Raw genomic sequence first — 14,016 nt, 5'->3', positions numbered from 1 at the left:
TGCCATTAAGTTCATATATGAACAAATTAACATAATGACAATCAATAAGGTTGATTATTCGAGTGAAATGATGGTATTTTCTTTCTTATTCTATAACTGCTCCCCTAGAGGGTACAGATTGTTAAGAGACACTAAAAATGTAATTTTACCATGCTATTAAACCATTCGAAGATTAACCTTATCAACTTCTATGAATCCTGTCATTGAACAACATAACAATTTTCTCATGTATATTAAAAGTAAGTTCAAGTTACTAATACAGAGTCAAGTATGTCCAAGTACGTCCCAAGGATGGAATACTGTTTCCATATCTGGGCAGGAGCTGCTAAAAACAGCCTATCCTGCCTTGACAGAGTACAAAATAGACTTCGTGGCTTAGTGGGGATGCCCTTTTCTCTACCCTGCAACCTCTCTCCCACAGAAGAGACGTTGTGAGCCTATCCTTGTTTTATCGTTATTTCCATGGCAGATGCTCATCTGAACTCCAATCTCTAGTACCCCCTCGCCAATCTTTCACGAAAAACACCCGTCTAGCTGAATCCACTGTGAAAAATTTCCCCCACTCTATATCTGTGGCTAAATCAAAACACGGATTCCATGAACAAAGCTTCTTTCTTAGAACTGCACGCCTGTGGAACTCTGTTCCGTCTGCCTGCTTCCCACCTGACTACAACTTGGATGTGTTCAAGTCCAACGTTAACAAATTCCTAATGAACCGTCCCCTTAAGTAAACACTTTATCAAATCTCCACACTAACGTAATGTACTTGCAATAACCCTTATCCATGAGTGGCTTCAGGGCCTTGATAAGTGGTGATCACTGTAAAAAAAAAAAAAAAAGAATGACATCACAGTATCTTTACTTGTAGATGAAATACATCTCAAACCTTATCTTGATTATAAAAGTGGTAATATTGTTGGCTTAGTTAACAATAGCAATGAACCTGCCACAAGTGCATTTGCTTTTATGCTTAGCAGTGTATTCTCACAATATAAGGATGTTGTGCTAACTAAATGTCTTCTAGCTGAGAACTTATTTGACATAATTAAACGTGTAAAGGTATTATCTGTTATAACAGATAATAATGCAATAAATAAAAAAGCTATGTCTTTCTTTTGTAGCCCATCAAAGCTTTCAATTGTATATCCCCATTCAGTTAGAACGTCTAGCCATCTTTTCTTCTTATTCGACTTAGTGCATATATTAAACAGCATTAGAAACAATTGGCTTGGCCAAAAAGATGAACATAAATGCATGATGTTTCCAAAGTTTTGTTATAATGGAAATCATGAATTAGATAACATCCAAAGTGCTCCATTTTCTAGTTTAAATAAACTTTATGCCCTAGAATCTCAATCACTTGTGAAATATTGCTATAAGTTGACTTCAAAAGCTCTTTCTCCGACTACTTTTGAAAGGCAAAATGTTAATTTGGTTTTGCAAATTTTCAACGAATATACTATTCAAGGTTTGCTAACCTTAGGAAAACAGGAATGCTTGCCAAATTATGCAGAAATCGCAGAATACATTCAAATATTTTATATTTGGTGGACAATACTGAATATGAAAACACCATATAAAGGTTGTCGACTTCGTAATAAATATGCTAATCCACTTACATTAAATAGTGATAATTATAGTTTCCTAAATGTGTTCTGTGACTGGTTAGAAACTTGGAATAGCATTCCTGGAAGAACTGGTAAGTTAACAAAGGAAACATATACTGCTTTGCACCATACTACTTACGCAATTTTAGAATTGACTAAGTATTGTATAAATGTACTGAACATGGTGTATATATTACCAGGAAAGTTTCAGACGGATAACCTTGAGGCAAGGTTTGGCCAGTATCGACAACTTAGTGGAGATCAGTATAATATATCGATACGTCAGGTGTATGAATGTGAAAAAAAACTCAGAATGTTGTCAGTTTTAAAATTGAGCTTGAAAAATTTAAAAGAAACTAACTGGGATGAAATGACAAGGGAGCAAGAGTTACATGTTTATAAATTTAACATAAATGTAACAGAAGATGATGTTAATCAATGCAAGGAAGTACTTCCTGTTATATTATACTTAGCAGGTTATTGCTGTCATGCAGTTTTCAAAAAACTGAACTGCAATAGCGGCAAAAATGTAATATCCGGGAGAGAGGCTGTTGAAGAAATAGCTGAATTAAACAGCTACTTTCAGAGAATAAAGAGAGGTTCTCTGCTATACCCAAATGGTATAACTAATAATTTTGTCTTATATAATTATATAGTTATAAACAAACTTACAAAATGCGATTCTTTTTTACATTCGATTCATCAGAGAAAATTAGCCATGTACATAACTTTAAATATTTTGGCTGATCAAAATCGATTATTTCATGTTGACTCTTGTGATGAGGGTCACACTATTCAGCAAATTGAAAAAATGCTGATCTGGAGTTCATCGAATTCCCTTATAAACAATTTTTGTCGGAAAGAGAATGACAATATTAGTAAAAAAAAAATATCAGAAAAAGAAAAATTCAAACTTTTAATTAAATTCTACAACAGATTTTTGAAAAGTTTTAATATTCAATGCTTGAAATATTTCTGACTTAGTAACTTTGTTTAACCAAACATTTGTTTGAATTTAATTTTTAACTTATTGTTTGTTATTCAGTTAAACTAATTGTCCGTTTTTCAGTTAAACTAATTTATTGTTCGTATTTCAGTTAAAGTAATTTATTGTTCGTATTTCAGTTAAAGTAATTTATTGTTCGTATTTCAGTTAAAGTAATTTATTGTTCGTATTTCAGTTAAACTAATTTATTGTTCGTATTTCAGTTAAAGTAATTTATCGTTTGTTTTTCGGTTTTGATTTTTGAAATATTGTTTTTTTGATTTAAAAAATATTTATTGTTCATTTTTATTTATTTCTATTGAATAAACTTCAGTTTCATACAAATCAAATCGTATTCCTTTTCTTTTTAAACTTTTTAACAACTTTTCTCCGTTTCAATTCGTTTTTTATTATCAATATTTTTATTATTAATATTGGATGAGTTTCAGTACAAAGTATCATGTTTATCTTTTTTAATCCAATTTTGAAGTTTTCTAACGCTTTCTGTAAAAAATGTCTGCTCATTATCAACAGTCTGTGTTCCACTTATCTTGCTTGCTAGGACCTATGGCGATGACGTCATTTTTCAGCTGACAGGCCATCTATGACGATGGTCACAGTTTTGTTAACTATTCTGTACTTTCACCTAACAATTACATAAAAAAGATATTGTGAAACTTGAATTTATTTTTAACTCATTTTCAAGACCATTTTTTCAAATCTGTAAAACAAACTCGTTTTTTATTTTTAATTGAGGATATCTAAATAATAATAATAATAATTAGGTGGTTCGATAAAGAATTTCATTGTGATGCATTTTGTAAATTTTTACCTTGTTTCCACCTTAACATTTTTCTTTAAAATGACTACCTTTATAAGGTTTTCGGGTATGCTGAAAACAAATATCGCATTTAAATTTTCTGCAAATAAGTAGTTTTCCGGATATTAAGCAATATCATTTCTTATGTTATTGCTGGTGGACATATTGATATGCGTGTTTGTGCATAGTTTCTCGGGGTTGCGTTTGCGCGTACCAAGATGGCCACCAGTGATAACATAAGAAATGACATTGCTTAATATCCGGAAAACTACTTATTTGCAGAAAATTTAAATGCGATATTCGTTTTCAGCATACCCTAAAACCTATAAAAGTAATCATTTTAAATGTTAAGGTGGAAACAAGGTAAAAAATTACTGCTTTATTTTTTTGTTTACATAATTGAATTTTCAGTAAAACAAAAATAGAAATGACAAAAATTACCATCGACTGGTTAATATATAATTGTTGCTTATCAGGATTCCTAATATTCTGGTACTGTGAAAGTTACATTGAGGATTCATGTAGAGTACAATTTATGGTTGCATCTTAGAAAATAGGGCCAGATAGAGAGGATTTACAAAATTTTGGCCAGATAGACAGGATTTACAAAATTGAAAATTGGACTGGCCCCAAAATGCATAAGTTCTGGTCGACTATGGGAATTTCCATCTTTTACAGAAATCCAAAATCTATATGAAAAAATTTTTTGGATTTATTTCTGAGATTAATTCATTTTTTTTTCAATTTTTTTTTTTTTTCCTTGAGGGGAGTAGTAAATACCGGCCATGAATGTTCTTTATGTATTCAATGGCTACACCTAAGATTAAGCTCTCCTTTGGTGAGGAGGCAGGAAAATGCCTATTCTTAATAAAGCTATATTTAAATACCACTATAATACTTAGTTATGTTCATAAATAAACACCCACTGTATGATATCAAGCGCCAGTTTAAAAAAAATTGAAATTTGTACATCTGAATTTATAATTTATGGCTTATGGTAAAGAGATACATCAGATTTGACTGCATAATCAGAAAGGGCACACAATTTTACATAAGAATGCCAAGTTTCATGAAAATAGCTTGAAAAATAAATAAATGGTGGCGAAATTACCAAATTTCTTGAAATGTTGAGGTCCGTAATTTAGCCCACTTTTTCTAAAGAAAATGTCCACAGAAACGCATAAATTTTAGCACTTAAAATTCTCATAACTTTTGAACTACTGATGGTATTTGCATAATTCAAACGGTTTTAAGCATCTTTTACATAGCTCTTTTTATGCAAATTGATACAAAAAAGAGAAAATCAACTTGTAATGCTATTAAGTTATATAGTAAAAGAATCTATTTAATTTCTATGAAGATACATTAAAATATAAGCTTATTGATTTTTTTAAAAATCAATAAAGACATGTTAGTAATTATTTATTTTCATAAAACACATTTTAAATATTATTAAAATAGTTTTAAAAATACACTTATATTTTAATGTCAGAAAAATTTTCACTGTCTTTACGTGTCTCATCAGTGAAAGAGAAATGTAACAACTAAATTGCCAAATGGTTTCAATAATTTTTAACCAATAATCATTTTTATTATTAGTCTTTGATTTTGCCTTATATCTCCTTCCAAACCCACCTTTTATATGTTTGGAAATTTTGTTTTCAATCAGTATACAGACATGGAAATTCAAAATCAAAGAATAACTAATATCAAAGTATGTTTTTACACAAAGACATGAAAATCTTTACATTCACAAATTTATTGATTATTTAATTGAACATTAACACCAAGCCTTTGAAAATGTCTCAAGTTTGAGATTTTTTTTTTTTTTATGCAAGTAAAATAAATTTACATGTTATTTTGATGTTATGATTTTATTATAATTTAAATTTTACTGATAATTTTAAAATGATAAAGAATTATCATTAAAACAATTAAAAAAGGATGTGTCCTCTATAGTATCAGACCTGACGGAATGGTTAATTGTAGGTATAGACCATTTAATACCCTTGAAAAAGTCCCAGCAAAAACCTAACAGCCAGCCATGCTTCTCTCCAGAATGTGCTGCTGCCATTGCACACAGAAATCACTTTTTCCATTGCTTCCAATGTAATAGATATATTGAGAGTAAAGCCGCTTTCAGGACTGCCAGCAACAATTGTTAGAAAGTAATAAAGCGCGCAAGTCTGTCAAGACCAAAGTAGCTGAACAGCGGCTTGGTTCCCACCAGTTTTAGCAAATAGCAAACAGAATCCTGAACAGAAGCGTGTGCTTTATCCCAACTGTCATCAATAGACCTGAGGTAATCTCGTCAGCATCAGACAAAGCCAAACTCTTTGCCAAGAACTTTGCAGCTAATCGACCAAGGCTGCCAACCCCCAATATTTCTCCCGTGTATCAGAAAACACACTATGTGATATAGATACGAAAGTATCCTGTACCTCTATAAGCCACCATTCACCCATTTATGGAGTATTTCTGTCACATTTGGGCTGGTGCATCTGCTACTCTCGCTCCTAGACAAGGTTCAATCTGATAGGCCCTGAACTGGCATCTAAGCTTCAGCCTCTGTCCCATTGACGAAACGTTGCATCCCTCTGCCTGTTCTACAAGTATTTTAATGGTGAATGCTCTGGCGAACTGCAGACACTTGTGCCCCTACAACGTAGACACCCTCAACAAACCCGACAGGCAGCTAAATCCCACCCCCACACAGTAGAAATTCCTAGATGTAAAAGATCTTTCTACTCCAGTAGTTTCTTCCCCAGAACCGCTAGACTCTGGAATTCCATTCCAGGTCCCTGCTTCCCCAACTGTACTGACATGCAGAAGTTCAAGTGTGATGTAAACCGACATCTTGCTGCCCAAATCCCAACATAATACCCCAGTAGTGGTTGCCCCTGATAGTAGCACCCTACACCAAAGTGACAATGTGCCTTCTTTGGAGTGAAAATGTAATAAAAAAAAAATATATATGTTTGTGATGTTGCCAAGCTAATCAAAAACCTTGATTCCAGTAAAGCAACCGGCCCTGACGATATTCCAATTATAGTACTCAAAAAACTTCAACCAGAACTAGCACCCATCCTTACAAAACTGTTTAAACATTGTCTTAAGGAGAATTGCTTCCCATCACCCTGGAAAATCTCATCAGTATGCCCTGTATTTAAGAATTCAGGTGATTGCTCATCTCTCTCTCAGTACAATGGTCTATGTCCAGTGGTGAAGCCCCAGCTTGCGGGCTTTGGGGAGTGTGGAGCCACCCTTTAATTGTCATTGCTCCCAGGTCCACTCTTACCTGGAGTGGTAGTACCTGTTAGAATCCTAACTATGGGTTAAATAGAAACCAACTTGAAAACAACAAATATATTCTATTAAAAATTTTTTCTTCAAAATCTTTGGATTCGGCATTAAATAATCTGAAAGGGGTTGATATTCCATAAAACAAAAACAACCAAACCAAACCCTCTCAGTACAGGTCAATAAGTCTCCTGTGCATCATGAGTAAGATGCTGGAATTTGTGTTAATAGAGAAGTAATCAACCATCTCAGCAAAAATAACCTTAGTGACACACAATATGGTTTCCGTTCTGCTAGATCTACAGCAAATTTGCTTACAGTTATATCTCATAGGATTAGCGAATCGTTCAATGGAGGCAACCTTTCTAGGGCAATTGCTCTTGACATATCAAAGGCCTTTGATAGGGTATAGCATAAAGGTTTACTTCACAAGATCTCCAGCTATGGTATAGCTGGAAATGTCTTCTCAATTATTAAATCATTTCTTTCTGATAGGTTCATAAGAATAGTAGTTGATGGGCAGAAATCAGAAGCTCACAGTATTAATGCTGGAGTCCCTTAGGAATCCATCCTGGGCCCAACTCTCTTCTTGATTTACATTAATGATCTTCCAAATCAGATCCTTACATCATTCGTAGACATTTATACTGATCACACTACCATCTATGGTAGCACATCTAAGACCGTAAACAACCAAGTTCTCTCTGATTCTCTCTCCTCTTGTCTTGAGCATGTGGTACAATGGGGAAAAGAGTGGCTGGTTACTTTGGGCCTTGATAAGTGGTGATACTCCTATAAAAAAAAAATTAAACAAATCATTTTTTGAATTGCAAATTAGGCTCAAACTTTTCTGATTCTGGTACACCAAAAAGTTCCAAGGGGGGGGGGGGCAGAGATTGGAGCTACCCTGAAAATAATAGCAAAAGACTAGCCAGCTCTCTTCTGTGAAAAAAAGGTTGTTAAAGATCATCTCCCATAGATTAAATAAAGGGTTCAATTCAAAACTTTTGTATATGTGGTCGAATCCAATAAGATTCACCTGACTATGATTAGAGGTTACATTGGTCAAAACATAAATATAACAATATACATGAAAATAGTAGCCCAAATAATACAAATTACACCACATATCAAATTAAGAGTTCTTGGTATGCCAGGCATGTCATAAGAAAATAATACTACTGTGTTGGTGTCCGGAAGGGTAACTGGCATATAAGATTTTTGCCTCAATTAAGACAAATAACTTCCAAAGAAACCTAACCAGAGATGAGTTTGTTAGTCTATTTCTAAAAGCTGTCCAACACATACAGCATATAAAATAGACATTAAACTGAATATGATTTTGATGTAAATGCTAATTACAATAATTATTGTAAATAATCATAAACTTCAAATAATCGTCCTTTTTATTTTACTTCACTTTTGAATTTCATTCTTACATACTTTTCTTCTTCCAGAATCCTCCTTCCATTCCAACTTTAGCGATGGTGTGGGCCGTCTCTTGTTTTCGATGGTCAAGTGTTGTCATTGATTGGCATAATTATGGCTATACTATCCTTGGACTTACACATGGACCCCAACATCCGCTAGTCAAATTTTCTAAATGGTGAGATACTTAAAATCGATCTATTTACATATCTATAAAACTAAATTTGTCACCGAATTGTTTAAATAGTGTAACTATAGATGTGAAATTGAAGGAGGAAAAAAGGGGTTTTGCTTTATGTCTGAACAAATAAACTCTGGTATTTTAGAAAAAGAAAACCTGGTTTTATTATTTTTTACTTTTTAGAAAATTGTCAATTGCTAATATGTGAATAATGTGCAAGGTAGAAAGTAATACCACAACAAAATCTTTATTATAAACTAGCAGTACCTGCTAACCAGCGTTGCCCGGTGTAGGTATGTCTCTGATCTCGAAAAAAAGTATAGTGTGATTGTTGTTGTTGTTGTTGCTTCCCACAGGTATAGAAAAAAAAACACCGATTAAGCCGTTAAAACTGTGGTAATGTTGACTGCTTATTTACCAGCCTCTGCAACTAAAAATAGTTCACCTCAAAGTTTTATTAAGAAGTAGAAATTTATTTAAGAACAAAAACATAGAATCCTATCCTAAAGAAATAAAACAAAGCTTCTTCCGTGTATTTATTTATTATGTTATTTCATTAATTACGGCAATAGTTGGTTGCAATTATGTCACTTATCACCATAATGAAAGGAGAAAAAACAAAATAAAAATAAACCACAAAACAAACAAAACAAAACACCCTGAAAACAAATGAAGGTTTTTCTTTTCATTTTGATTAAAAAAAAAGTGGTAAGACACCAGGAAAGTGGACTACACTCATTCTTTCATTTGTTTTTTTTTTTTTTAGCCCTTTACGACCTGCGCTAATTTTTTAATAGTATTTTAAAGTAAAATTCAAGTTTTTACAATATCTTTTTTTATTGAATTGTTTGGTAGCACGCGTCGTAAACTGCAGAAGTACTAAAATAAAATGTAACAGAATGCTCAAAGGACAACGTTTGTTTTCTTTCATTTTGTTCGTGCATGTCTTTTACGCACCATTCACCAGTTTAAATTTATGTAATCACAAACTAAACCATTTGGTTTAAATATGTTTATTACAATAAACAAATTTTAAAACAAAGTTGTATGAATTTTCCATGAAAAAAATGTTGTAGAAAACAAAAATATGCGCATGTAAAAATGAAAGAAAAGGGATTAAAAAAATGAAGGGAAAAAAACAAATAAAAGTATGTTTACTGGATAAAACAAAACTGTGAAAATGGAAAACCCTGCGTAAATGTAAAAATATTCCAAAAGAAAAAAGAGTATGATCCGATGTCTGGGAGCGAATGTTCAACCCGTAACTTATGAAGCAAACACTCTTATACATTCATCCACAAAGATGTCGCTGGTATAAGACGTTTTATTCTATTTTAAACAATTCAAGGAAGACGGCTAAACGCGCATGCATGGTCGGTGAAAGGAACAATAGCCTTGCTGAATGGAGTGTTTTCAAAAATGAAAATAAGCAAACACAGTGTAAATGATGAACCCCCTACCCCTACAAGAAGGAAATGAAAATTGGTTGTGAATTAAGTTATAATGCCTGATTGACCTAAATAATACTGTAAAACAGCTTATTTCTCTCTCTCTCTCTCTCTCTGTATCCCTCTATCTCTAACTGTCCCTTCCTCCAAGATACTATAAGAAGTAGTTTCGTGTAGCTGTTTATTATTTCGGGTGTCCGTTGATGTTGAATAAATCTAATAGGATTGTCAGTGATTTATTTTTTGAAGTGTAATATTTTCACAAATAAATAATAAAAATTGAGAGTTCCTAAGCAGAATAATTGCGTGAATTATATAAATAAAATGTACATACCAAAAACGGCACTCAGTGTAGAATGGTGGTGTAAGAGGACTCTGTAAAGTGAGGGTGAAATTTGAGCTACTTCCTCTGTAGGTTAGGACAATGATGAACATGGCACTCCTCGAACTAAATGTAATGTTTTAATATTATGAAATAATGCGCATGTAACTGTTCCATAGCTAGATAATGTAATGGATAATGGCATGAACATAATAATTTTTTATGTGCCATCTGTTGTCAACCTACGGTAGTTTCGTCCAGAGTGGAAAAAATGGCGCCTCTTTTATTATATACAAGATTAGCATTTTATCTATTATTATAGGCTCCAAAACTACCTGAAAAGAATGTACCAAATTTAGCTTGAAACACCCTTGATATACTAAGCGTATTATTAATAGGGTACAAAATGATATAACGTGTGCTACTATCTATTATAATGATAATGACTACTACTACTACTTAAGACCTTCAAAGGAATTGGACAGAATGACACTGAATTTCTCATGAAGAAACCTTGGGATTCTGAGTGTACCAGGAAGGGGTCAGGATCAAAATTAACATACTATTACTAATAACAATCATCATCAGCAGCAGCATCAATCACTCGTAACGAGTATGATTGTTCTCCTGTTAGTGCGATTGGGTCCTCAGATGGCTGTGGAGGCCGATCCTTGACCCACAGACTTTATCGCAGCGTGATCGACTGGGTAGTAGAAGAGGTGGAAGGATCTGTGTTGGTCATAGATCTCTCCTTTCTCTGCTTCTTCCTGTTTTCTGTAGCTTTTCTGAGTGAGCCATGCCTTCATGGACCATCCTGCTCAACATGCCCCTCTGAAGGGCAGCATCCTCTCAGCTGGTGAGGCGGAAGTGACACTGTCTCAGGTGGGTCTTTATGTTGTCCTTATATCTCTTTTTCTGTCCCCCTTGGGACCGCTTTCCCTTTTTTTTTTAGCATTTATTATGGAAGGTAGTTGTCAGAGATGTGCATAACATGGCCCATCTATCACAGCTGGTGTCGGATGATGGTTGTGGTGATGGTAGGTATGTTGGCATCCTCCAGGACACTTATGTTTTTTCATCGATCCTCCCATCCAATCCTGAGGATTATGTGGAGACAACGCTGGTGATACTGCTCCAGGACCTTCAGATGTCTGCTGTAGGTGGTCCAGCTGTCGGCCCCATAGAAAAGAGTGGGCAGGACAACTGCTTTATAGACAAGCAGTTTAACCCTGCTCTGTATGTCTCGATTCTCAAACACCTGCTTCCATAGCCTGGCAAAGGCTGCACTGGCGCATCCGATGTAGTGGTGAATCTCTGCATCGATGATAGATCTTGTGGAGAGAAGGCTGCCAAGGTAGGCAAATTGATCCACATTTTCTAAAGTGTTGCCTCCCATAAAGATTGTGAGCAGCTGTGGATGTGTGCCAGGAGCTGGTTGGTGTAGGATCTGGGGTTTTTTTTTTCATAATACCGGCTCCTGGAACTTGACCTTAAGTTCCAGGAGCCGGTAGGCTCTCCCAAAGGCATCTAAGATGCTCTGTAGGTCCGCTTCTGAGTGAGCAACCAGCGCATTGTCATCTGCGTATGGAAGTTTCATGATGGACAATGTGAGGACCTTGCTTTTTGCCCCAAACCTGCTGATGTTAAAGAGTCTGCCATCTGTCCTGTATATGAGTTTGATTCCCTCAGGTAGGTTCTGGCTGGTGAGGTGAAGGATGGTGGAGATGTAGATGATGAACAGGGTTGGGGCAATGATGCAGCCCTACTTGACACCGGTGTCAACTTTGAAGGAAGATGTTTCCAAGCCACGATTGCCAACCACTACTGCCGTCATGTCATCATAAAAAAGTCTCAAGATTAACAATTACAAATAGTATATTAGGAGATCAACATTAAAATATAATTATAAACATTGGCTAGAATTGTACCAAATGGTCTCCTGGGATGGCCGGCATGATAAAATGAAGAAAATTGAATATGATTTCTTAATCTTAATAAAACTCTAATAGCCTTCTGCAGGTGTTAGATTAAAAGTCATTCTTAATCAATCTAAATACATAATCGCTCTACTGCTACCTGAGTTTGAACCCATTACTACCTCCATCAACATTCATTATTTCTGCATATGCACCTCACTTCTTTTACTATATTATGAACATAGTAATGTATTTTGTGTATTGCTTTAATTTCATCATAGATGTGTAAAAGAGATCTAAACCTGCCTGAAAGACAGGTTTAGATATGATCTCAAAGGAAGATTAAATCTGGCCAGCAAAGGGAGATATGTACAAAATAAGAAATTGCATTATTATGGCCATGTTGAAAGAATGGATGAGAGTTTTGGGGTTAGTAGATGTATAACAGTTTAGGTAAATAGGTTCAGTTCACCTGAAGGCTAAGAAAGTGATAAAAATGAATTTGAAAGATAAAGACCTCGCTAGAGATAGATTAGTTTGGAAGTCAATTTTTAAAAACAGTCCAACACATACCAACACGTATGATGACGAACTATGCTTGAAGTCATAACTTGGCAGTTTCTACCTAAGTTGAAAGTCACTCTGATCACGTGAATGTCACCAAAGATTTGCACAAAAAGCATTTGACATTGAACATAGTTTTCATTTCATAGTTTTTTATGAGAATACTATTACTTCATACGAATCCCTTGGTTTCAGTCTATGTATATTTTAACATTCAGAATGAATGATGAGCTTAAACTTGTTTTTATTTTGCCCCTTTCGCCATCTCGTATTTTGATTTTAAAAACCTCATAAAATATGTAAAAATAAATATACCAATCAAATTTTTAAAATGTTTCATCAGATAGACTCCAAAACTGTTTTGGTAAATTCATTTTTTAATTCTTTTTAACTTTGATTTCGTAATTTATTTCAGTAATATATAATTTCTATTTTCTCTTTTCTCTTTTATTCTTTTCCTTTCTTATAAGGTTTGAAAAATTTTTTGGACGTTTAGCCTCTGAGCATTTGTGTGTTACCAATGCCATGCGTGAGGATTTGTTTTGTAATTGGAAAATAAAGTAAGTAATTTTTAAACCTTTTCTGCTAAATGTTAGTCTAGGTTCAATATATAAGGAAAATGTTTAAATAAAATCTGACAAAATGTAAAGATAATGGAAACGGTGGAGATAGATATAAAGGCAGGGGTAAAATGTAAACCAGGAAAATTGATATCTCCACAAAAGGGATATAGTTGTTTAAAGTAGCTGATACTCAAGTAATAATCAGTATATATCGGCTCTAAAAATGGCCCATTCAATTTCAGATATAATAACCACATGGCAGCTATTAAAAAAGTATGTAGGATAGGTACAAATAAAATCACCTTTTCACTAACCATTTATATAAAGGACTAAAAGAAAAAAAAATCAAGGAATTTGCCATGGAATGGACAGTTAACTATATTAATTCCTAATAAAAAAGAAAGATGTAGCTTATGTATTACTGAGTCAGTGGAGATATGAGGTTGATAAAAAAAATTGTTTTTTACGTTCAACTTCAAAAAATCATGACGCCTTTCATAATTAACTTTATTAATTGAAATAAGAACCATTAGAATCAACACATTTTTGCCAACAAGGAACAAGTTTATTTATCCCATTAGCATAGAAATCCAAAGTTTTGGAAGCGATGAAGTAATTGAAGGCCGATTTGGCATCATCTCGGCTTTTGAAGCATTTTTCACGCAGGAAGTGCTCGAGATACTTGAAAAAGTGATAATCGGTGGGCAAGAGGCAATGTCTTGTAGCCTAATTCGTTCAGTTTCTGCAGGGTCAGTTGAGCTACATGTGGGCGAGCGTTGTCATGGAGGAGAATTGGTCCCTTTATATTAACCAATCACGGGCATATATGTTAGAGCTTCTTGTGTATTTCATCAATTTGTTGGCAGTACTTCTTCCCCATAA

At 34.1% G+C, this 14,016-nt stretch overlaps 1 protein-coding gene across 4 annotated transcripts in view; it reads left to right on the top strand.

Moving 5' to 3' along the window:
- LOC145259874 (chitobiosyldiphosphodolichol beta-mannosyltransferase-like) overlaps positions 1–14,016 on the top strand; it is a 432,123-nt gene that overhangs the window by 55,949 nt on the left and 362,158 nt on the right. For all 4 annotated transcript variants that reach the window (XM_080117752.1, XM_080117753.1, XM_080117749.1 and 1 more), the window contains exons 5-6: positions 8,170–8,318; positions 13,042–13,131. In XM_080117752.1, the coding sequence (XP_079973878.1) occupies positions 8,170–8,318; positions 13,042–13,131 (239 nt within the window). The remainder of the gene's footprint in view (positions 1–8,169; positions 8,319–13,041; positions 13,132–14,016) is intronic.

This window comes from Euprymna scolopes, chromosome 35 (genome assembly GCF_053919585.1).
Source record: "Euprymna scolopes isolate OS-2025 chromosome 35, ASM5391958v1, whole genome shotgun sequence".
NCBI lineage: Eukaryota > Metazoa > Mollusca > Cephalopoda > Sepiida > Sepiolidae > Euprymna > Euprymna scolopes.
Note: the sequence above shows the minus strand (reverse complement) of the source record. Positions and strands in the feature narration are given on the sequence as shown.